The sequence below is a fragment of the Gossypium hirsutum genome, chromosome A02 (assembly GCF_007990345.1).
Source record: "Gossypium hirsutum isolate 1008001.06 chromosome A02, Gossypium_hirsutum_v2.1, whole genome shotgun sequence".
NCBI lineage: Eukaryota > Viridiplantae > Streptophyta > Magnoliopsida > Malvales > Malvaceae > Gossypium > Gossypium hirsutum.
Window position 1 is genome coordinate 44,843,813 of NC_053425.1, and position 26,292 is coordinate 44,870,104.

At 29.7% G+C, this 26,292-nt stretch overlaps 1 protein-coding gene across 1 annotated transcript; it reads right to left on the reverse strand.

The window, feature by feature from the left end:
* Positions 1-2,239: 2,239 nt before the first annotated feature.
* On the reverse strand, positions 2,240-3,867 carry LOC107951150 (NAC domain-containing protein 43-like). Its single transcript, NM_001398470.1, has 3 exons — positions 3,537-3,867; positions 3,192-3,466; positions 2,240-3,111 (listed from the first exon to the last, which is right to left on the reverse strand). The coding sequence occupies exons 1-3, from the start codon at positions 3,718-3,720 to the stop codon at positions 2,389-2,391; spliced, it is 1,182 nt and encodes a 393-aa protein (NP_001385399.1). The 5' UTR covers positions 3,721-3,867; the 3' UTR covers positions 2,240-2,388.
* Positions 3,868-26,292: the final 22,425 nt, after the last annotated feature.

The following is a 26,292-nucleotide window of genomic DNA, read 5'->3' on the forward strand; positions in this document are numbered from 1 at the left end:
GCTGATACGATGAAAGAATGATATGAAAGAACTATAGAAAAGAAACTAAACTAACACTGAATAATCTTGATTATTATTGCTTGATCTGAATGATTACAAAGGTAGAGTACTTATACACATACATAGAGTAGTATCTGCTATAAACTCTAGCAGAATTAGTTAACCTAAACCAAAAAGTCAAAGAAAGTTATGCTTGTGCATATTGAAAGATTTTTAACTTGATTTTATTTCAAGATATAATGAAAATTTTAAGATTTTTTTGGTGGATATAACTATTTTTTAGCAAAACTAAGTTAAGAGACTAATCAATTCTAGATTTCAATACATACTTAAATTTGATAATCACTAACTCAAAATATAGATATTTAATTTTGTAAATTAGATATTTGAGACTTCATATTGAATGATTAGTGCTAGTAAGGTATCTAGAAACAAGAAGACGATTAATCTATACTTCGACTTACAACGACATGAAATTTTCAGATCCAATTCAAAGAAACATCAACAAAAACAACTACAAGATTTTACAAAAATGTCAAGCAACGACCCGATAAAATTCCACCAAGAATGATCCAGTGTCCCAAATATTGAATAAAAAGCTAATGTCACCACATCATACAAAGAAGCACTTCCACCGTTGTATTACTTCAACCAATAGTGGAGGGAGTAGACGTCTCTAAATTCCACAGTGAAATTGATAATTTTACATAGCCGCCTCCCGAAGTTAGATATGAGTGGTGTACCCATTTTGCAGATTGTTTTTTCTTTTCTTTTTTTTGTAATTTGATTCTAGCTTTTCAAACTTGATAAAACAGAACAAATAACGGTGAAAAGAAGAGAAGGAAAGCCTAATGAATCTTTAAACGAGATGAAGACAGGAGCCATCATCTTCAAACCATTGCTCTACCAAAAATAAGATTTATTTAAGAAAAAGAAGATCTAAAATACTTTGCTTTATTTTATAACAATTTAAGTTTAAATTTTCGTGTGGATCATTCCAATTGATAATTAGTATAACTATAACACTTTGTGCTATCTCATATTCCAAAAAAAAAAAAAATCACTTCTGGTACATCCATCATTGCTATGCCGCATGAACCAACCATTTGAATCCATCACCAGCTTTTTTCAAGGTTCTATTTGAAATTCGTCACCCTATAATATATATTGGTGTGAATTAGTACTACATTATTGCTTGCATACAAATAAAACTGAATGGTGGTATTTATATTAGTGATAATAATTAGTTAATTAGAAGAAAATTAAAGTGAAATTAATTAACATCTCTACACTAATTTCATTCTCTAACCGCATGTGTTTCAACTTGTGTTAAATTATTATTTCTTTTTAAAAGATGACATTTATGTGTTAGGAAAGTCATTAAAGTTGGCATTTAAAGTGAAAAGATGCAACAGCAAACTAATCATAAATCTTATTATTATAATATATAAATGTGATGTAAAACAAAGTAAATGTTTTTTTTTTTACCAAAGCCTAGCTAGTTACATAATATTATTATATTTTACTAAAATATAATAAATAATTTTTCAGATCAGTCCAAAAAAAAAAGCATTGGGCCGTCCTGTCTACACCAGTAGTAAGTTGTAACCTTAAATAAGACAACCCCTCGATAACTTAATCACTTAAAAACATACTTAACCAATATTATTTTTCTTTCTATTAGAAAGATAATGAAAATAATTAATTGGAGTTGAAGTTGAGATATTTAGAAGAAAAGGACAAAAGAAATACAGTGTATAAAAAATTGAAATTGGCCCAAGGATGGTACGTGCTTTTCTTTTTCTGTGCAACACATCTTATCCTAATTCCTTGAAGATGGCCACCTTTTTTTTCCCTCAAAAAAAAAAAAAAAAACCATGATAGGCGCTCGTACGTTAGGTGAAGACAACAGTAACATACAATTCTCAATCTTCCTCGACACCATCATTCAAAGATTTGTTGATTTTTATTTTATTTTTTGTTTTTAATTTACAAATTAACGATATATATCATTCACCACTTTTCCATGTGATTCCAACCAAATGGATTATCATTATTTGTTTGTGTGTGTGAGACCCCATTAGACACATGACCCCCAGATTCCATACCCTAAAAGTCAGCACTTTGCTATGATCAATCAAAGCTTTTCAAGATAGTTATATATATATATAAACAACCTTTCCCTAAGATGATTAAATCGATGGCATCGTTATTAAGTAAAGTGTAATGACTTTGACAATGCCATCCCATCTCATATTTCATACTTATTAATGCAAAATACATATGTGTGTGTATATATATATATAATATGTCAACATATACCTAATTAAAGAGAGTACTTGAGCAATGAAACAAAAGGCTTGTTTTTGACAATGACATGTACTTGTATTATACCGACAGATGGCATAAGGGATCAGATGAAGACGGTGAAGACGATGGCCTGGTCAAGCTCCATAGATCATTGTCGTTGTTGCTGTAGACCTGTGAGCTTTGATTTGATCTCTGTAAGTTTAAATGCGATAATTGAATACCATCATCGTGACAAAGACTAAAAACCGCATTAGGGTCACTAAAACATGATAGTTGCTTGCTTGTCTCTACTTGACCACTTAGCTGGGATGCCACCAGTTGGTCCAGTGTGACCCAGTCATTTACCCCATTTTTGGTCTCATTATTACCACCACCGCCACAACCTCCACCTTGGTGTTCGGTTTCGGTCAGCATGTCTTCGATGGATTGGTAACAAAGCGAAGGGAGAGTTGGGCTTTCAAGCCTAGGGAGATGCATGAACCTTTCATGGTCATGGAACCCATCGTTGGTTCCTGCGTTGTTTCCAACAAGCATCCTCGGATTGTTGTTGGGGATGGGCATGTTGTTGATGTTGTTCAATGAATCACTCTCCATCTTACAAGTCCTTCCCATGTAATGAAGGATTTGATCCAAGACACCATCGTTGCCTCCTGAGCTAAGCATGTGTGTCTTTAAATCATGACCGGTGGAGGACGAATTACTTTTAGGACTCTCTAGGGTTTTCAAATAATTCTTCTTTCTGAACACACGGCAAACCACCCACCCATCTTCCGTCACCGAATCTCCGATGGGGTTCGAACCCTGGACCAATTCAATATTATTATACTATGCATGCATACATACATATAGGAAATATTGAAAGAGAAATATAGCTTGCTTACATTAGAGTCATGGGTGGTAGTGTTATCATCAAGTCTATACTCATGCATAATCCAATCAGATTTTTGACCATGTGGAGCTCTGCCTTTATAAAACACCAATGTTTTCCTCAGCCCAATTCTCCTAAATCCACTATATATAATCTTATCACGGCCGGTTGCTTTCCAGAATCCGGCAGCGGTAGCACGATTGGTTCGAGTCCCGGTCGGGTATTTCTTATCCTTGTGGCTGAAGAAATACCAATCATTTTGTGGAGTGGATCCTATCCTACACTTTTCTGCATATAACCCACAAATTAGACCAAAAAATTGCATTAAAAAGAGAGGGTTAGGTTGACTAGTATGTACCTTGAATATCCCAAGGCTCAAGCTTGTTGAGATCAACTTCCTGGATAACATCAAGGTCAATCTTTTCGTAAGCCACTTTTTTTCTAAGATAATAGTGAAGGAGCTCTTCCTCTGTGGGATGAAATCTAAAACCAGGAGGGACCTGAGACTGCCCATTTATTGATAGATTCATGTCTTCTGACATTAGCTAAACAGGAAAGAAACTGGCTTTTCCTTGCAGATATATATATATATGTATGTATATAGCTTTAAATCATAGAAATTAAAGGTAAAGAGCAGAGGGGAAAGAGAGAGAATAACAGAAAGAGAAAAAAAGGAAGAGCAATAACACAAGGAGAGAGAGAAGGGTGCGTAAAGGGTAATGCAGTCATGATAATTTATAATGGTGGTAGGGAATGGAATGCTCCAAATATGCATGAAAAAAGTTTGGGTATCATGGCCATTGATGTACTTAGCGTGAGGTTTTATGCCATTGATAAGACCCAACCACCTAAAAACTAAACCACCCTACATCCATATATTTACATAGACAACAAAATTAATTTTTAATATTCAATACACTCACATACATCATATTTTATTTATAAACTCCAAATTTTAATACTAATTCAATATGAAATTTATTTTGTTTATAACTTTTTAAAATTTTAAATCTTTTACCAATGAATTCTTCTAGTATTAGATAAATATAGGGCATAACAACTCTAAATCATAACACATAGAAGTTTCTAAATTTCATCTATTCTCATTTATTCTTTATATATTTAGAATTTAGTCTATTATTTTTATTTTTAGAAATTAATTTATTTCTATTTCACGAATTTCAAATATTTAAATTTTTATGCTAAATTTATTAGTATAACATTTTAAAATAAAGAAATAATATATAGATTGTTGTATAACGAAAAAAAATTATAATAATTTTTAATTTAACAAAAGAATTTTAATAGCAATAACAATTAGATTTATATTTTTAGAAAAAATTAAGAAATATTAAATTCCTTAAAATAAAAATAAAAAAGCTAAATTCCAAATGTAAAATATATATATATATATAACTTAAACCATTTTAAAGTTTTTCATTTTTATTTTTGTATCCAATGCAATTACTAGCTCGCAATAATGAACCATCAAGGAATATCGGGTCACTGGGTTAATGATTTGATTTAAGAAATTAAAATTTAGAGCATAATATAAATATGAACAATAATAAATATGTAAAAAGTTAATTTAAAAAAAAATTAAGATTAGTTTTTAATTTGTAAGTTTGTCCTTTGCTTGTAACTTATTTATAGCTATTAAAAATATATTGTTTTGATTAAAGAAGTAAATTCCACAATGATTTGAAGGTTATTTTTAGGTGAAAGTTTTATGTAAAAAATAAATAAGATATTAGTTAGAAATGATGAAATTGATGTTTTAAGTGGAATTTAAATATTTGTAGATTTAAATTACTTTACAAAAACAAAAATACTTAGGAGAAAGAAATTTAGTGATATAAATTATGTATGGAGTGTTGAAGATGGTATAGAGGCAAAAGCATCTCATAATAGTATATTTGACGAAATAAAAAATATTTGCCACTTTTTGCTTTCCGAATACCATGTCGTTTTATGTATTCAAACACCACATTTCAAGTCATTTTAAAAGGGATATACATCTCAAGCTAATAGTTCCCTTTTTCCTAGTTTTGCTTGTTTTTTTTGGTTTTGTTTTATTTTATTGTTATCTACAAATTTATTATAAAAGTGATGAGAGAGTTGGCTATCGGACCCTTAAAAAAAGTATTGTCCCATTCGGAAGATTTGCCTCCCTTAAGAAGCACTTAGGTTAATGTAGATATAACTTGCAAGCTCATAAATATTTAGTATTAAAAATTATCATAAAAAGTGTGCTTTCAATCAATCTTTTATGTATTACATTAAAATATTTAGTAATAGTGGAACAATACATAGAATAATATTGTTGTGATCACTAATTATTGTGAGCATTATTTAATTTCTTTCTCAGTGTATTCTGTATTAATAATATTGTTGTGAGTAATTAGACAAAGTTGAAGAGAACATAGCTGCATAAAGGTTTGATTACCTTGAAACTCGGCTACTACTAACAGATTTGCAGACAACAAGTATGAGTTTGAGGGTCAATTCTAGATATGTCAGATGTTTCCTAAAACAAATTGCTGACCAATTCATTGTCGACGTAAAAGCTGAAACCATTACTATTCTTTTAATATCATTTCAATGCAATTTATGAAAATGTCTAATCCTATGACCTTTAGACTCGAATTGTCTAATCACATACTTTAATCTCCCTTTCTACACAATTTACTCCATTCATATAGGAGAAATAAATTCTAAATGAACTTATACTTCAATTTGTGTAATCTAAATAAACAAGCACAACATTGATTTCATTTTACTTAAATTTTAAATTATTTCTTCCAACTTCAAAAGATTTTGAATAAATCTGTAAAAATATAAACATTGTATCACCTCAAGTTCTTTTGTCTCCCTCATCCTTAGTTTGATCGTTAAATGCCCTTCAAATCCAACGTGGAACATATTTAAAACACGTTGATCAAATTATAAATACAAGGCTTAACTATTTAATTAATAACTTGAATCTATCATACTAAAACAATAGTCTCCCTAATTTTTATTGATACAATCTATTTTTTAACACATAAGATTTAAGTTTTCCATGTAATATATACTAACATGTTTTTAATTTGATTTGCGTGTCTAAGATATACTCCATGACAGATCTGGACTAGTATCTGATGTTTAAGTTAACAACTAGAGTGACAAAAGGATTTTGTTGATACAATTCTAATATTTTAAGGATTCAATTATAATATTTTCAAGTTGAGGAAACAATTTATAATTTAACACAACTATTTTGGGATAGTTAATGGAATTTATCCAAGAAAAATAAATTAAGAAAGCACTAGATGTCAAATTATATACATAGATTATAACATTCATGATATTCACGTGGTCCAAAAAGATTCCTAGAATATAAAGCAGACACAATTTTTGGCAGAGGATCTCTCTTTTTCTTTCCTTTTTGAATATATATACGATCTTTGTTTGGATCATCCATTTGTATTATTTTCAATTTTTAATCCCACATTTCAATTCTCTTTAAAATAAAATTTGGATTTATTTAAAATTCAAAAATAAATTTTAATTTTTTATTTTATTTTTAATGATGTATTGATAATGATGTTTATTAGGATATATAGAAGTAGACAATTTTGTAGGCTTATTTATAGTAGTAATCACTCCTCGTTTTTAAATAAGGAGAGAATATGTATTTAAACGTGTATAAATGTACACTTTTTTAATTGTTGTAAAAGTAATTGTATCCATTAATTTTCAATAACAGTAAAGCACATTATAATCTCAAAAGATAATGTAAATTCGAAATTTAGACATAATATTATTGAGAGCGATAATCTAACCCAAACATATAACATAAAATAAATAATAAAAATAATCCTCCAAAAGAATTTGGAACATATGGGGAATGTAGGTACAACAATTTGGTGGTAAAAAAGAACCCCTGAAAAATAAGAAGGGGAGCTTAAATGAGGGAGAGGGTAGCGGGGGGCAGGCTCACATCTCAACTATATGACTCTCGACCTTAATATATCTATTCCAAAACCATCTTTCTCTCTCTAATCTCTATCCCTTAAAACAATCTCACTTTTTTTTTTTCATTATATATTATTACAAAACTGTAACTCGTTTTACTAGTGCAACTACCTCAACGACAAGATAGCAAAGAAAAAAAATAGATGATGGGGTCGGAGCCACTGAGCTTTCATGGTCCCACATCAACACAGACAACTTCGTTAAACCTCTTTCACCAAGCTATACTTTGTCCCTAACCCACTTCTCCAATGGCGTTTGAAGAACCCACGAGGGGTAGGTGAAGAAGACTGCTTCATTCTCGATGTAAAATTATATATTATCACTAGATCAAATCATTTTCTATTTAAAGATGGAGATTAATTTTAGAATAGTTAATGTATTTTTTGGCTTTTGAATTTAATATATAAATTTTTTATTCATTTTACTACATAAAATTAAAAATAAGATCCATCTTGACATCAAAATTTGAAAAAAATGTAACAGTTTGATGACATGATATTTTAAAATTGTGTCATATCATTAGTTTAAATTAATTTTTTAAGTAATTATAGGATATAATTTTAGAGTATTATGTCATTGAACTATTATATATTTTTCAAGTTTAGGGATTAATATTGACTTAGTTACCAAGTTTATGTACAAAAATAGAGAAAAAATTATATAGAGTCATTTTTGAAAGAAAGAAAAGTAAAAGGGAATAGTCATTATTTTGTAGAAGTAAAGCTTGACGACGCATGAGTATAGTTCCGTAGGTGAAACCAGCTGCTTCAGTTCCCAAAATGAATCAAATTTTAGATGATTTTATTTGCAGTTTTTTCTTTCTTGGGTGCAACTCAATTTCAATAGAGTAAAGAAAATACTGAAATAGGTAGTTTTGCTTCTTTAAGATTAAATTTTGGTACAAACAATTGCGGGAAAAAAATGGTGTCCAACATGGTAACAAATTAAGGAAGTTGCTCATGATTTCCTGCCATAGCATAAAACGACTGGACAAAAGAAAAAAAAATATAACTTGTATTAAAGTAAAAAAAAAAAAAAATTGGCAGCATTGCTATGGGGGCATTTCATTATTATTTTTTTTAGTAGATGAGGAAGCTAAAATACATTTAGCCATAATAAGAACACCAATACTGTCTTGTAGAATCTCTATCTTGATCATCTTAAGGGAATATCATAAATTCTCAAATCAAGACATTAGTTAACACTTATTAGCACATTTTTACCTCTTAGTGGAAGAATAAAATTTCTATATTTATAGTCACAATTAGTATACATTAGAATTAAGAAAATCAATAATTATCCAATCGACTCACTAGATTCATAAATGATGCTATTAATTAAAATCTTAGACAAATTTCTGCATATAATTACTATTTAATCCTTAAATTGTACAATTTTTCTAACTTTGATATTGAACTTTTTTTCCTCTTTTTTGATATTTAAAGTTTAATTTTGTCTATAGATTTAATCTCTGAAATGAACATAATTATATATATATAGAAAAATATCAGTTCTATTAAAACACGTGGCGTAGTGTTTTTTTTCCTATTCCAACATAAAGTGGTATCCACATGGATTCAAAACCTTAAAAAATATTAGTTCATAGCACATCACAATGTGGATAAAAAACAATTAAGTTAAAATGATTATTAAATAATACTTTGGTTGAAATAATAAAATTAAGAAAGTAAATGTTATGATGTTTTGGATTCAAATTTGATTAGAAGTATTTATTTATTTTGATTTCATAAATAAAAAAGAAATAGACTCAAATTAATATTGATTACTTTGTTAAAATACAGATATTTTGACAATTTAATAATTAAGTTAGAATTAATTATGAGTGACATCAACTCAGGCAGAAACATTATATATGTATATATAGATCTACATATATAAATTCTAAAAAAAACTATAAAAAAAAAGTTACCTAAAAAAACCATAAAAATTCAATTAAATATATAAAAAAATTTAAATGTATAAAATAAAGATTATTTAAATATTTAAATAATTTAAAACATCAAACATTTAATAATATATTTTAGAAAAATCTAAAACCAAAAAGTATATAAAAATTCGGATATATAAAGAATAATTAAACATTATAGAAATTTTAAAAATAAATATATAAATTTTTTAAAAAAAGTTAAAATTTTAGGGAAAAAAGTGCTTTTAGAAAAATTTAAAAAAAGAAAAAAGAAAAAAGATTATTCTACAAAAATTAAAAGTTAAACTGTGAATGATCGGATTCTGACTAGAGTTTGATTGACTTTTATTGGCGTTGGTTATTGACTAAATTTTGATTGGTATCAACACTGATCAAAGTTTATCAAATTATTATCATCGTTGATTAATTTCAGTAGATTTTTAATTTTTTTAGAATATATATTTTTCCCAAAATTTTATAACTTTGAGCTTCTTAGAATTTATATACTTGTGTTTTTTAATTTTCGAGAAATTTTAATAAATTTTTTATTTTCTATTTTTATATATTTGTTGGATTTTTGTAAAATGTTTAAAAAATTGTTATTTTTATAATTCATATATAATTTTTTAAAGTTTTTAAGTCATGCGAAAATCACATCATACTAGATAGGAAAAAAATGTGACGTGGCTAAAATTGGTGAACAAAATTAAAACTTTAAATATTGAATTGAGTAGTATAATTTAGAGACGAAATAGTGAGAATATAACCTATAATTGAGAAGTTTTGAGAAAGATAGAAAATTTACAGTAGGGGAAATTAACCTTTCTTAACAACAATAAAAAAAAAAAAAAGTTGTTGCCTTGTACTTAAAATTTTAAATCAATTTAGGGTTGATACAGATATATTGTGAAGTTGAAGACATCATTCTATTTACATGCATTGTCTTTCTCCTGCTACAATACATTTATTCAACTTTCCACCTAACATAAAATCAATATTATTTCATTTTTGTAAAAGTTTCACCTGAATTTCATTACCAAAACCAATCCCTTCTCTTTTTATATTTCTTAACGCAAAACTAATCATTTAACAATTTTATTTTATTTTTAGGGTTTCAACCATAATTCTCTTTTTAAAAATATAATATATCTTACCACATCACTCCAACATTTCATATTATAAAAATATCTATAAAAATACAAAGAGTTAGATTCTATTTTACTTATCTATTTAAAAAAATTAGACAAATTAGTCTCTATATGTTACATCAAAGACCAGACTTGGTCCTTTTGTTAACAATTCCATCTACTTTTTTCTGTTACAAATTGATCCTTGTATGTCAGCATAAGGTACACATAGCATGTCACATCTCACTATTCAATTTTCTTTAACTAGTGGAAATGGATGAAATTTTTAACAAAAATTATTAATTTATTTTTTAATATAATGTACAATGACAAATTTTTTCTTTTTTTTAGTAGATCGAATAAAATATAATCTAATATTAAAAGTATTGGTGGTAGTGATTACCAAAAATGTAGATGAAAAAGAAGATTTATGAAAAGAAAAAAGACAGAAAGAAGAGACCAAGATTTGGAGCAGCTGAGGACAAAAGATTATAATATATTGTATAGTATGTGATAAAAGTAGTAAAGTTAAGGCCCCTTTTATTTATAAATATATGTATGGAAGTCAAATCCCATATTAACAACCTTGGCCAGTGGGCACTAAAAAGTTTTTCAATCTCCGCATGTGAGCAGCACTTGAGAGATGTTGTATTATATAATTTGAAAATGAAAAAGTGTGCATCCATTTCTTTATAGAAAAACGCTACTTCTTTCATTAAACACTTGTTTTTGGCATCTCAAATTATTTGTTTTGTTTGATTCTATGTGTTAGTCAATGAGGTGGATTAATAATAAATTTTAGAAAATTCATTTTTTTTATTTTATATAACTTTTATATTGTAAAAAATAACATGGGAAAACTATAAAATTTTTCAAAGTTCAGAAAATATTTTTTATATTTTTCTATATATATATTTGGATTTTAAATGCTTTTTGTATACGATAAAATTTTTAATTTTGTTTGAATTTTTATAATTTATCATATTACAAAATAATATAAAATTTTCATAAAATTTATTATTTTGACTTTTTATAACTTATATATAATAAAACATTTTCATAAATTTAAAAAGTTCACGCATTTTGTTTGAAATATTTTTGAATTATGTATAAATTTCATATTTTATTTTATTTTTTTTAAAATTTTAATTATTTAACTTAATAGTGACTGTGATTTTTGACACATATCTCCATCCCATTCTATACTATTGTGTCACCTTAGCATTGACCAATATTATTCAAATGAATTAATTTATTTAATAGAGCAAAATTTTATAAAAATACCATAGTAAAACCATATAACAGTCCTATTTTTAACATGTCAGCAACACTTTAGCTAATAAAATTTCATTTTTTATTATAAAAATTCAAATTCTAAATTAATTTATCATTAAAAATAATTTTAAGAATCAATTTAATTAAATTCTACAAACAAGTGGCCTTTTTTTTTTTAGCATTCAAAATTCAATGTTGAAATTTTATTATCAATATTTTTGGAACCAGACGAGTGGTTGAACTGATTAAATCATCAATTTTAATTTGATTAAACCAATCTGTCCACTATTAAAAAATAAAAATTTTAAAAGCATAACTTCTAGATTAAACTAATTTTTAACCTGGCTCAATTGATTTATACTAATTTACAGGATAAATAAGTTTTTACCTTGCTCCATATTAATATATCGATAAATTTTCAATTTAATGGACCAATTTGATCTGATTTAAAAAGGAGTATGAAAATGAAATTTAGTTAAATTGTAGATGTATGAAAAAGTAGGTGGTAATTGATATATATATTTCCTGTTGATAACGGTAGCACTACATATAATCTGTTATGGGTGATGGGAGGAAGATTAGTGTCGTAGCCCTAATCATGAAGGTTAATTCACAAAATTCCATGGCTAATCATGATTTTATTTTTGAGGGGCAACGATTGATGGAACAACCACTTCTTTTACTAACCTGCACTCACACATCAAATCTCTCCTTGTAATTTGGTAACGTGGTCGAATATTTTGTTTATATTTATAAACCTTAATAATTTAATATTTAATCTAAAGAGTAACGAAATTCCATTTTTATTTACGACCTTAGTTGCCAATTGCTCCATGTCGTTATGGTTGTGAATGACGTCTTTTGTGACGGCAGCGACTGCCATTTTAATTTATTTTTCATTATATATAACATATAGCATGACCAACCAAATGATTTTGTATGGCAAAGTTTTGGTAGGTCATATTGAAGTTTGCATGAGAAGCAATCTTTTTAGTCTTAAGAACCCATTGCTTTTGTCTAATATATATACCCTCTTCAATATTTAATAACTTATCTTTTTTAAAAAATATTTAGAATGGTATATTTTTAATAAATTGTTGAATAAAGTGAGGATGTTTAGAAAATTTATGGTAAAAATATTAAAGGGTTTTTTTTATGTTAGGACTTATATTATATTTTGTCTCATTTACTCAAAAAATAGTAAATTAGTCCGTGTACATTAAATTAAAAAAGTAAAATATTCTTTTTAATTAAATTTTTCATCTATTTCTACTATTAAAAACTGGCTTGGTTGACGCAATAATCAAACAATTACACATGGCATGTCACATATACCTCATATCGACTTACATGGACTGTTTTAACAATAGAAATTGATGAAAACTTTTAACAAAAGGATCGTTTACTTTTTGATATAACATACATGAATTAATTTACTCTTTTTTTAGTAGATGATGCGGAATGCTATCTAACTCCTAGTATAAGGCCCTCTATAATACTTTTGTTGAAAATTTATTTAAATATTTATTAATAAAAAATACTCTCCATTGCTCTCAATTTCTAGGAATTATGATTTTTTTTAATTTTCAGTGATTAAAATTAATTTGACTTAAGTCTTTTGATTGAATCATAAAATATTGATTATTCTATCACGAAATTAAGTAGCACTTTGAAAATCAGAATTATAGTTTAAAACTAATATATAAATACATATAAGGTGGAAAATCTTGTGATTAAGAAACAAAAGACATGGTTTAAAAGCTTTGTAAGGTAATGGTGACGAAATGTAGTTTATAGTGACGTTGGAGTTTTTGCTTGTCACATCATGTATTAGGCAAGCATTGTGCCTTACCAAAAATAAAATATTAAAAAAAAGCAAACCATGTGTAGAACATTCTAACCCTAGACAAAATCTGTAAAGAATACAAATTATGTTTACCTTAATTATAACTTGAAATATCGAAATATTAAACTTTTGTAATAATTTCAAATTTTCAAAATTATGACTTTTATTGTAATTTTACTTTTTCGAAGTGAACTTTGTAGGGACGTAGTGGGAATTGCAATTACAAGATTTAAAGAAAAAAAAACAATATATTAAATATTTTAGTGGAATTAAGTTATTTTTTATCTTCATTTTATATAGCTCATGAAGATTAATTTTTTGAAGTTTGTTATCTTTTTCAATCATGTTTTCTCCACATGAGTTTCTTTTTTGAAGTGTAATGTATTTTATCACTACACCAATATTTATTAGTATTAAAACTTAATTTTTAACATGTAGGTTGTTGTACTAACACTTCACAGATATGCTAAAGGTCTAAGGATTGCATGGTCCACAAGACTTAGAACATTGCTGAATGGCAATCGGCAATAACTCAGCCTAAGGTATAAAGCTTTTAACCATTAATATATGTTGTAGGTCGGGATTGACATGCACACAACCTTACCAAGCTTGTCAACAAAGGACAAAAAGAGTTAACCAAATCCTTCACACTGATGGGTTAGAAAACAACCCTAAATTAACCTAAAAGTAGGATATAATGCTTGGTATCTACCTTTATCTTCTTCACTTAATTGTTACTCTCCTAAAATATCGCTACTCCCTCTATTTTCCTTAAGCTCCTCATTTGCTTAAGCATCAGATAACATCTAGGAGCACAAAGCTCTAATGTTACATAGCTCAACTGAATTGAAGTTTTCTTACAGGTGAGTCAACATCAGATGAATCCTAGACCTAGGTGTTGGCAAAGAAATGAAGCACATAATCAATTATCTACAAAGAATGAGGCATAATGTAACGCCCCAAATCTTATTAATTTTTTCTGTAAGTTTTGACACACAACTGTGTATCTGCTTCAGTGGTTAAGTGTTCTGGGTATGTATGAAAGGTCCCAAGTTCAAGCCCTAGCTTTGGTGAATTTTGGCTTTTTCCTGAATTAAGCCTTAACTTCTAGTCAGCAAGCTTATATTAAAATATTTGTAATTTCATATCAGAATGGGCCTGCTAGTTTGGTGGTTAAGACGTGTGTTAGTGTGTTGGAGGTCTGGAGTTCGAACCCTATGCGAGTGATGGAGGTTTATTTTTGTTCGACTTTGCAATAGAGTTCCAAAGGTAGTAGAATTTTGAGTAGTTACCAAAGATGGGTCTAGTGGAGGAAATTAAGGGGTTGAAGGGATTTACCAAATCGATTTAGTTTCTGTTTTTTTTCAAACTTTAGTTTTCCCGAAATTCTCTTTTAGTTCTAACGTTAGTTGCCTTTCTCCCTTTCATCTCTGCTGAAATTTCTTCTTCTATCTTTCATTTTTTCCATTCCTGATTTCGTCTTTGTTGTTCACAACGGTTCCTTATTGTCCAATCGAGTATCATGCAAATTCGGTAAGTGGTTTTGTTGCCTTGAAGTTTTGGTTTTTAAGTTAATAATTGGGATTTTTTTGTTAACTATTTTGACAGTTGAAAATCTGGTGTGAGAGGTTGCTCTAGTGCCGAATCGTAGTAGGAAGCGTTCGTGGTTCGCAAGGTAAGGGTTTTATGCTCAGGAAATGTCTAATCTGTTTTGGGATTTTGGTTCAGTTCGATCGTTTAAGAGATTAACTAAGTAAAATATGTTCAATTATAGGCTTGGGTTTTGCTCGGGAGTGATTACGCATCGAAAATGAACCAGGTGTGTACCCGAAAACACAAAAAATGAGAAACAACGAAAGTCGAAAAATGATTCTGTCAACGCCACACGGTTGTGTGGTTGCCCGTGTGGTAGGCCGTGTAGTAGTACACAGCCGTGTAATGGCCAGGTGAGGTCGTGTGCAACACACAGAATCGAACCAATAGGGCCTTGTGGGCTATAAGAGCATGTGGACCTACACGGGTGAACCATACGAGCGTAAGGAATTCTGGGCCAGGCCATGTGATCCACACGGCCAAAGCCAATATAGGCCGTATGGGTCACAGGGCATGTGAGCCCACACGGGCAGGCTACATGAGCGTGTGAGCCCATTTTTCTGAAATAATCTGTAAGGTTGCACGAGTCGCCCAAGTCGATTGTGACCTACCGTAGGGTCGGTAAGCATTACTTAGACCCCTGATTCTGTGATCTGATTATGTGATGTATGTATTAAGCATGTTACTCTTAGCATGTATATATGACCAATTGTATGATCTATTAAGTTGCATTATAGCATGCCATGTTTGTATGATGCATTGCATCGGCGTGGACTTGGTCTTATAATGAAGGGAATGTTTTAAAAGGCTCTTAAGCCTGATATCTGGCAGCACAGTTACAATTATCTGATTATGTGCCGCATTTCGGTATAGCACGGTGTGTTGGGATGGGTGGGTCGATTTTATCCCCATATTGTGTGTTGGGTTCGACGAAGTTGGTGTGTAGGGCTGGTGGGCATGATTATGTTATTCTGATCTGTTATGCATGTGATATCTGATATGGGCTAAGGTCCAGTTCGTATCTGATTCTGTATCTAAGTGGACTAAGGTTCACACCGATTCTGTAAAGGGCTCAGGCCCGAATTATCTATTATTTAGATATATAGCTGACTTCTGCTACTTTGTATATCTTCTATGGGGATTATACACTGAGTTTGCGAAAACTCACCCTTTTCTGTTTAATCTATGTAGGTAATCCCCAGACTTGACGGATCGGTGCAGCGGAGGGCTCAATTGTGACCACCACTATCGAACTGCTTATATACAGTTTTTACGGTTACATCGCTTATTTCTTGTTAGTATTTTATGTATGATTGACTTTGGAACTGTTTGGTTTTTAAATTGGGATTTTGAACTGTTGCTTATGGATTTATAAGCTGCAACGCAGCAAAGTATGGTTTTCCATAAAATAAACTAAGATTTTTCATAAATGAAATGGTTTTCAAAAATTATTTGGGTTTCAAAAGCTTTCGTGTAAAAGAAATGTTTTAAATCAAATCAATTAGAACACGGTTTCTCCAAACTAGGTAAAAGTTAATAATTGGAACGATTTGAAGGTCAATGCATTTTCAAAAACACTCTCATGTGAAATCGCCAAATTCGGTCATAACATCCAGGCCGGGTTTGGGGTGTTACACATTATATGTTATTATATTTTGGAGGGGGACCTAGCATCCATTAGATAATTGAACTAATATTATTTCATTAATTACCTAAGGTTTAACTAATATTAAGTTGCATTATATGGATCGATCGTAATGTATAGGACAACTTATATTAGTATGTAATCTAAATAGTATAGAGTTCATAGGGGTCAAATTGAGGAAATGTCTCATGTTAGGACTATTATGTTATTTATAAGTCCAATTTGGGAGATATCTTGTCTTGATTATCGGAGCTGTATTGACTCATATTAGGCCTATGATATGATTATCTAGAAGCAAGTTGATTTTCCTAAATTCGTTATTATATTAATTCACATATGATGTTTATAGTGTAACTTATCTAAATCTTGAGCAAGTGAATGATTATGTGTGAATGACTTATGTACTTTGATATATTGAAAAGCTATGCTCTCAAAGTAGTGAGATAAAAATTGATATTTTGGTTATATTACTATGGGTCAGTTGTCATTATTTGATTTATGAAAATGGAACAGTTCTTTCATAAAACATCACCAGGGTAAGGCCACTCTTCTTATAGTATATATTGATGACATTGTAATGACTAGTGATGAAAGAGAAGAAATGTCTCAACTAAAGAGATTGTTGACTAAAAAATTTGAAATCAAGAATCTTGGAAAGCTGAAATATTTTTTGGGAATTGAAGTTGCTAGATTAGAAAAAAAATGATCTTCATTTCTCAAAGAAAGTATATCTTGGATCCCTTGGCAAAAACTAGTATAATGGGATGTAAACTAGTAGAATCACCTATAGAGAACAATCATAAGCTAGTGATGAAAGAGAAGAAATGCTTAAACTAAAGAGATTGTTGACTCAGAAATTTGAAATCAAAGATCTTGGAAAGCTAAAATGTTTTTTGGGAATTGAAGTTACTAGATTAGAAAAAAATGATCTTCAGTTCTAAAAAAAAGTATATCCTAGATCTCTTGGCAAAAATTGGTATAATGGGATGTAAACTAGTAGAATCACCTATAGAGAGCAATCATAAGCTAAAAGTTGGGATTGGAGAGTTAGTTGATAAGGAGAGGTATCCAGGATAGGTTGGAAAAATAATTTATCTCTCATACACTATATCAAACATAACATATGTAGTCAGCTTGGTAAGCCAATTCATGCATAATCCTTGAGAATATCACATGCAAGTTGTCTAAAGCCTACTAAAAAAAAAGGTCTCTTTTTCTCTAAACATGGTCACCTTTAGATAGAAGCCTTTATAGATGTAGATTGGGCAGGTTCTCTGGATAATAGGAGGCCTACATATGGGTATTGCACTCTTGTGGGAGGAAACCTTGTCACTTGAAGAAGTAATATGCAAAGTATAGTTGCTCGATCAAATGCAAAGGTAGAATGTAAAGTCATGGCTCAAGGTGTTCGTGAGCTACTATAGTTATGGAAATTACTAGAGGGATTAAAATTATCCTTGTATTGTGATAGTAAAGCTACCATCAGTATTGCTCAAAATCCAGTTCAACCTGATCAAATGAAACACGCTGAGATCAATCAACATTTTATCAAAGAAAAGTTAACTACTAGCGATTTGAACTTAGTCCGTATGATATTAGGCAAACAACTAGTTATTGTCATTACCAAAAGACTTAAAAATAAAAAACTTATCATAATATGGTCTACAAGTTAAGCATTTATGATATTTATGCAACAACTTGAGGGGTTGTGTTGACTATAGAGAAGCTTTAACAACTGATTGTGCAATATTAGCTACTAGCTTCAACGAGTTTAATTTTTATTTTTAGGGATTTCATTATGTAATATTCACTCGGTAGCTTTGCTTGTTACCTTAGTTAGATTATCATCCTCTTGTATAAATACCTTAACATATTTTAATTTTATACACAAGATTTCACGCTTTGTTTTTTCAAAATCAGTAAGATAATTTAGGAGGAGTAATTTGCGAATGGGTTAGAAAGATTTTTGAAGGTAAGACTATAGACTCGGAGTTTAACAATACTTTTTTTGTCTTAATTCCCAAAGTTTCCAATCCTGAAACTTTTCACAATTTAGACCCATTAGCCTCTAATTTGTATTATATAATTTGGTTATGAAGGTCATTGTGAATAGGTTCAAAAGTATTTTCCCGAATATTATAGATAAAGAGAAAGCGAGATTTATTACGGGAAGAAGCATCATTAATAATATAGTTATTGTGCAGGAAGTCTTACACTCTATAAGAACAAAGAAGAATCTCCAATGGATTGCAGTCAAGATGGACTTAGAGAAAGCTTAAGACAAAGTGCAGTAGGATTTCATAGAAGTGTCATTTAAAGCAACACATATTACTTCTTGTTTAATAAATGTTATTATGAATGCTATTTTGACGTTTATGAATGGAGCTCTAACTACAAAATTCAAGCTGTAAGGGGAATCTGACAAGGATGTTCACTGTCCCCTTACCTTTTTGTCCTTTGCATGGAGTGGTTGGGTCATTATTTCCACTCAACTATTTCTTCAGGAGAATGGGAACCTATTCGTTTATCATGCACATGGTCGAATCTCTCTCCTTTATTTTTTGTAGATGACTTAGTCATTTTCAGTAAAGCTGATTTGAAACACAGTGGTCTTCTAAAAAATTTCCTAGGTAATTTCTGTGAACTCTCGAGTCACAAGGTTAATACTAGAAAGATCAACGTCTTTTTATCTACTGGTGTTAAATAATATTTAAGGAGGGGTATCAACAACATCCCTGGCTTTCAAAAAGTTGATGGTCTGAGACATTATCTGGGGGTTCCTCTTTTTCACAAAAGAGTGACTAAAGTACATTGGATTTTCTGGTAGAAAGAGTCCGCAGTCGATTATCTAGTATGCCGACAAATTTCATTTCCAGGGAGAGTCACATTAGCACAAATTGTTCTATTAACTATCTCGAATTATCTTATGCAATCTATTTTGGTTCCAAAGGGCATTTGTGATTCAATTAAAGCAATGACAAGGCAATTCATCTGGGGTATTTTTGATGAGAAAAGGAAAATGACCCTAGTTGGTTGGGATAATATTTGTCAGCCTAGATCATGTAGTGGTCTCGAGTTTTATCGTTTGGGTGATTACAATAAAGCTTTTATGATGAAGATTGGCTACAGTCTTATCACTAAGGCCGAAGCCTTATGGGTCAGAGTCTTTAGAGCAAAATATGGAGTTACTAAAGGTTTTTCGGATTGTATTATGAGGAGTAGATATTTGTTTATATGGAAATCTGTAGCCAAGGTTTGGCCTTTATTGTGTAGCAAAATGATTTAGTCAGTGGGTGATGGATGAACCGTTTGATACTGGGAGGATTCTTGGGTTCATAATGTGGGACCCTTACTTAACCATGTTCTTCAGGATGCGAATATCTATCCTCATTGTAAAGTGCATGAGATGGTAATGGGGAATGGTGCATAGTGTATGAAACCTTGATTTATTTCGGGTTTAGTTACCAGAAGAAATCGTCTAACGCATCATTAGTATTCCACCTCCCATGAAATCAGTAGGCCCAAATACTCTATCTTGGTTTAAGACTACGACATGTATCTTTTTAGTTAAAAGCGCTTATTGAATGCTCAAGGAGGAGTTTTGGAGTCCGAAGGATGGTACTTGGAATATTGTTTGGAAAGTCTCTGGCCCTCAAAGAGTTAGATAATTCATTTGGCTAATTCTGACGTAGAGACTTTTAACTAACTTTGAAAGGGTTTGAAGGGGAATTAGACAAGATGAATCTTGTCAACTTTATAGTCATAACGTTGAGGATGCTTTGCATTTTCTTAGGGACTTGCCTTGGGCAAGGGGCATTTGAAATCAAAATTCCTCCGAATCAATTTAGACAGTTCTTTGAAGGAAATATTTTGTAGCGGCTACTTTCGAATTTGCAAGACCAATCGGACAATAATATAAAAGAATCAACTTGGGCTTGCTTCTTTAGCTTAATTCTATTGCATATTTGGAAAAACCATAATTTATTCATCTTCCAAGGAAAATCAATGAGTCTGGAGGAAATTATTATAGTTTCCTGCAGTTGGGTGAAACAGTTTTCTTAAGTCTATAGTGAAGCTTTAGTGATGGAGATGTAGTAGACTTCTAAAAATGCGGAATCAGGTATGCGCTTTTCCCTTAATACTGATGATGCTATTAATTTTGTTTTTGGTTTCTCTGCTGTAGGTGGAGTAATACGTGATGGGAAAGGAAATTGGGTCTTGGGCTACAACTACTTCTTGGGAAAGTGTTTGGTCGTTGTTGCTAAGCTTTGGGGTATATTGGATGGCCTACTTCTACTACAAAAACAAGGATATGATGAAGTCACCATCCAATCAAATAATCTCGAGGTTCGTTATACCATTAGTGATAGTAAACTTGAAGGATCGACCTCTATTTTAGTTAGGAGGATTCAATAGATTCTAGCTAAAGAAGAGAAGTGGTCGTTGAGATATGTCCCTAGAGAGGCTATCAAGATTGTTGATGCATTAGCAAAAATGGCCCTATTGAATGATGAAGTATTGCACATGTTTTATGATCCACCTTTAGAGATTCAAGAAGTTCTATAAGAAGAAAACACTAGAGACAATCTAGCTATAAATTTGTCCATGTAATCTGTTGTTTATATTTACAAATAAAAAAAAATTGTTGACACTTTCCATTCCCATCTTCATAAGGGTAAACATTTGATGCAACCTCAAGATTACTCTCCACAAGATATTTCTTCACTAGACCACTTAATAACTTACCTCGGACCTACAGGAGAAACTATTGTTATAGTAACACTACACAAATAGCCAAAGACCCAAAGATCACATGGTTCATAAGGCCTAAAGCACGTAGCTTTCAACCGCCAACATATGTGGCAAGCTAGTACTAATATGCATACAACTATGATAAACTTGCTGGCTAAGGATAAAAGGAATTGACCAATCTCATCACACTAATGGGCGATAGGATGGTCCCAATACAACCTCCTAGTCAAGAATAAAGCTAGGTATCTCCGTCTTCTTGGTCATTTTCTCCACTTAACCGTTACTCTATTAAAATAAATTTACTCCATTGTTTGCTTGCTTCTCACTTGTTTATGTATTGAACACAAACTTTAACGTACCATAACTTACTTTCCTTCTTGCAAAGCCTTTAATGACTTACTTTCAACCAACATTATACCTAAAAAGAGATAAACATGAGTTTTTCTTTTTAAAAAAATTATGTGGGCTTTTTCCTTTTAATTAGCTATTCATTACAGATGACCTCCAAAAAGTCTTGATGAGCTGTTTTGTGTTAATGAAATATGGTTTTATTGAAGAGTACTTGGTTTCTCGAAATAACAAATGTTCATAATGAGCCACATTTACAGTAGAGGAGAATTATTGTAATTCATGTCGTTATTATGATTTTTTTTTAATTTGGAATTTACTAAAACTATTAATTACTTGGAAAATAAAATAATAGAAATGTGCGGTAAATGATTCAACAGTGCAATACCATGTGTAATTTAATACTGCTCTCAAACATATATTTTGTATAACTATGGATAAAAAACTTTTAACTTAATTTTTAATACAATTTATTAATTGGTATTACATTATGTATGCATAAAAAAACTTTCACTCGCATTTATTAAAATTTGATTCTCTTTTAAATTTTAAGAATTTTTAATTTCACTATAATAAAACCCTCTCTATTATACTTTGGATTATAATTTAGTTCCTATACTAAAAAATGAGTAAATTAGCCTTTGCGCATTAGATTAATGAGTAAAACAGTCAATTCATTCAATTTTTTAGTGTTTATATATAAAGTATAATAACGAATTTAGCCCTCAATCTTTTACACATTTATTCAATTTTGCTCCTATTCTTTTATTGGACGTAAATTAGAAATTTTTGAAACTAACAAGGCTAAAAGGTTAAAAAGGCATTAGTATCACATTTAAAAAAAATCAATTAATCCCTTTTAAAATTTTAAAATATTTTAAAAAATAATAAAAAATTATAAAAATTTAAAATTATAAAATTTTTATTAAAGAATAACAATATCAACCCAATAAAAGACTAGAAGTCAATTTTTTTAAAAGTTTTATAGCCATTAGATTTAATGGGTCCGTATTTTTTTATTTTTAATAAAAAAATTTGTAACTTTTTTTAGTAAATTTTCTTTATAATTTTTATGATTTTCAAATTTTAAAAGGGCTTAATTGGCTTTTTTTTTTAATTTGTTACTAGGGCATTTTTGACCCTTTAGCCTTATTAGTTTATTTTTTTTAATTTACTTCTATAAAAGAGTAGGGTCAAATTGACTAAATGTGTAAATGTTGAGGACCAAATTTGTTACTATATTTTATATACAAACATCACATTTTTAGCGAAAGGGCTTTTTTGCCCACTCATCTAACTTACAGGGACTAATCTACCCATATTTCAATAGAAGGATTAAAATGCAAATCCAAGATATAATACATAGAATTTTATGGTGCTTTTACCTTCAATTCAAAATATTCATTCAAATCAATTTTATGTATCTAATAAATCATATGATATGAACTACTAATATTTATAAATAAATTATAGGATATGAAATACTTTAACAAAAATAAAAATAATAAAATTGACATGAATTAAAATAAAATAATATTTTAATGATGGACACGTCAACAAATTTAGTGAATTTAATATTAAAATTAATAGGTCCCAATTAATTCTATAATTAAATTCCATAAAACAATAGTAAGAGTAGTTAAATATGTTTAGTTTCCGTATTATATTAAGAAATCTAATCTAATATAAAAAATATAAAGGAAGTATTTTAGGAAACTTTTACTTCTTTCCATACCAAAATCTTCACTTTATTTGCTCAAAAAATATTTCTTTTTTAATTATATTCAAAGTGGTTCTCACGTTAATAATAGCGTAAATTTATTTTCCTAGAGACAAAAAATCACCTTAGCAAATATGGTCTTCCCCAACGTTCAAGACTTACGCTTGTTTGATAATTCTCCTGTCAAGATTCAAATATTATTTTGATGCATAAATTTTATGTAATCAAAGGGAAATAATTTATTTATATTGGTGTAAAATTATATTAGTTTTATACTTTTCTATATATTTTTATACGATTAATAATTTAACAATTCAACGTTAAATTTATCGATATAATTGTACTTGTCATGCATGTAAATTTTATAGTCGATTTGATATCTCTAGTATATTGATCTAAAATATTATCTATATTAATACTTATTGAATGATTTAAATTTTTTATATAAATTAAATAATTAAAACATTTAATTTATATCAAATTTGACATGCATCATTTATATGATTTATATATATATATATTTGGCATGGATTAGCAGGAAAATAAAAGAGGTGTTAGTTCAGTTCAGTCACAGCTAGCTGACAAGTATATTATTAAGGACCCATTTTAACCTAAATAAAAGTTTTGATTAAAGATGATTTAACAACCACTAAATTTCTACAAATTTAACAGTGATATATATATGAAGAAGAATCTTGAATAAAGCAGCTTTAAACAAAAGCGGCATTGATAGGGCAATTATTATTGAATCATTTATTTACAGATGAAAGATTATAGATTAATGGGACCCCTTTTTTTCCATACACACAAATTGCTATTATATGTTGTAGATTTCATATATATTATAGAAATTGCTATTATAATAGCACAATATCCACGGTTTCAAAAAAAAAAAATGAGTTAATTTGTTTATATATAATTTTGTCATTATATTTAATTTGAGATAAATATCAATATAAATTTTGATTTAGTGTAATTATACATATAAAATTTAAATTTCAGTTCATATATATATTTGAAACTTTAATTTTGATTCAATTATACACATTTAAAGAAATAAATGTATATATTTATTTTTATGTTGGATTAATATAATTGTTTGTGTATACAATGTAACACCCTAAACCCGGCCTAGACGTTATGGCCAGGTTTGGAGATGATACCGTAAATTGATTGAAAATATTTGTTTTTGAAAAATCATCGTTTAGCTTTCGTTGCTTAAAATCCGATTTTGTAAGCCCATCTCTCTTAATCGATTATAAAAAAATGTTGTTTATATAAAAAAGTTTATTTTAAAAAAAATTGAGTTTGTAGTAGAAAGTCTTATTTGAGTTTAATTTTGAAAACATGGTTTGTAATTTAAAAATCAACGTTTCACAAAACGAGTTGTAAACCCACCAAAAATGATAAAACAATTAAAAATCAGAAAGTAAAGTCCAGAAATATAAACAGTCCCAAAATGGCCAAAGGCAGTCTAAATTTTACAACCATGTAAAATCCTCCTCCCCCCCAAAAGTAAGATATCATAACTGAGCTCCCATCGCATCGATCCGTCTAAGTTTGAGGGTTACCTAAAAGTGTCAGACATTTAAAGAGCAAGTTTTTGAAACTCAGTGTGTAACATATAATTCAAACAACAAAAATTAATCAAACAGGTATACCAGATGTTGATCATATCAGAGCAGTATAGATGCAAAAATATAATCATACCCCCATCCGCTACACACCAACTCTGACCATCCAACACTCCATATAAGGTATGAAATACCCATCTATCCCTACACACCACTTAGTGTCGGCATAAAACTTTTAGAATATTTGCAGCTTAACTGCCAAACCAATAAGTGAATTACTGCGATGTACAGAAAGAGATGTGGCTGTGCCACCAGTTACGACAGATAATTAAATTGCCTACACTTCCCCCAGTACATAATTCTCATCCCCAATGCAAATGCAAAGCTAACATATATCAAATATATTTACGATGTGCATGCTTATCATGGCAAAAGCAAAACATACATAATATTTTCTTCAAATTAAACATAGCATATTACAGATTTTACTTATAACATTTCATTTCAGACATGCGAACAAATATTCAATTTTACACTAACAGATGACCAGAATTCATGTTTTGTAACTTAAACTGACCCTATAGAAGGCCCAAGTTCGATCCAAATGTTGTTTATGGCCATAGGGAAAAATTCAGAATTTTTGGCCCAGATGGCCTAAATGGTCAGCCCGTGTGGCCTACATGGCCCAATTGGCCCAGATCGTGTGGCTCAACAACTCATACATGGCCCGGCACACGGCCGTGTGGTGTTGACAGTACTGATTTTTGGCTTTCTCCGTTTCCTGCTTTTTGGGTTTCTCGTTAAATACTTGGGTATTTTTTATGTCAATTCAATAACAAGTAGTCCAGTACCTAAATTAACTATATATACAAAATAATTAACACGATTCCTCCACTCCAGACATTAATTCAATAATCAAAATCGACGAAATCAACATTATACAAAGTCACTAAAAAAACACAATCCCAACACAACAAATAACCACTTACCTCAATGAAGATAGTCGCCCACTAACAGATTTTAACTCGCTGGAAAATTATTTATCTCGTGGACTTTACCTAAAAGACCCAAACAATTAAAAATGGAATTTTTAACAACTAAAAAAATAACCGCGTGCAAGAGACAACTAAACCTTAGTAATGGAAATAATGTCACTTATGTCAAGAGCCGAGTTATCAATAATTAACGCAACACCCACCACCAAAATTAATTCGCACTAGAAAATGGGGAACAAAATCAAGGAAAGAAAAAAGAAAATTGAAGTCCAATACCTTTACTAATATCCATGTG

Excerpts from the sequence above, each read along its gene's own strand:
- LOC107951150 (NM_001398470.1), bottom strand. The coding sequence starts at position 3,720 with ATGTCAGAAGACATGAATCTATCAATAAATGGGCAGTCTCAGGTCCCT. Across the intron at positions 3,467-3,536 it reads TGAGCCTTGGGATATTCAAG|AAAAGTGTAGGATAGGATCC; the intron begins GTACATACTAGT and ends GGTTATATGCAG. Across the intron at positions 3,112-3,191 it reads CTACCACCCATGACTCTAAT|GGTTCGAACCCCATCGGAGA; the intron begins GTAAGCAAGCTA and ends GAATTGGTCCAG.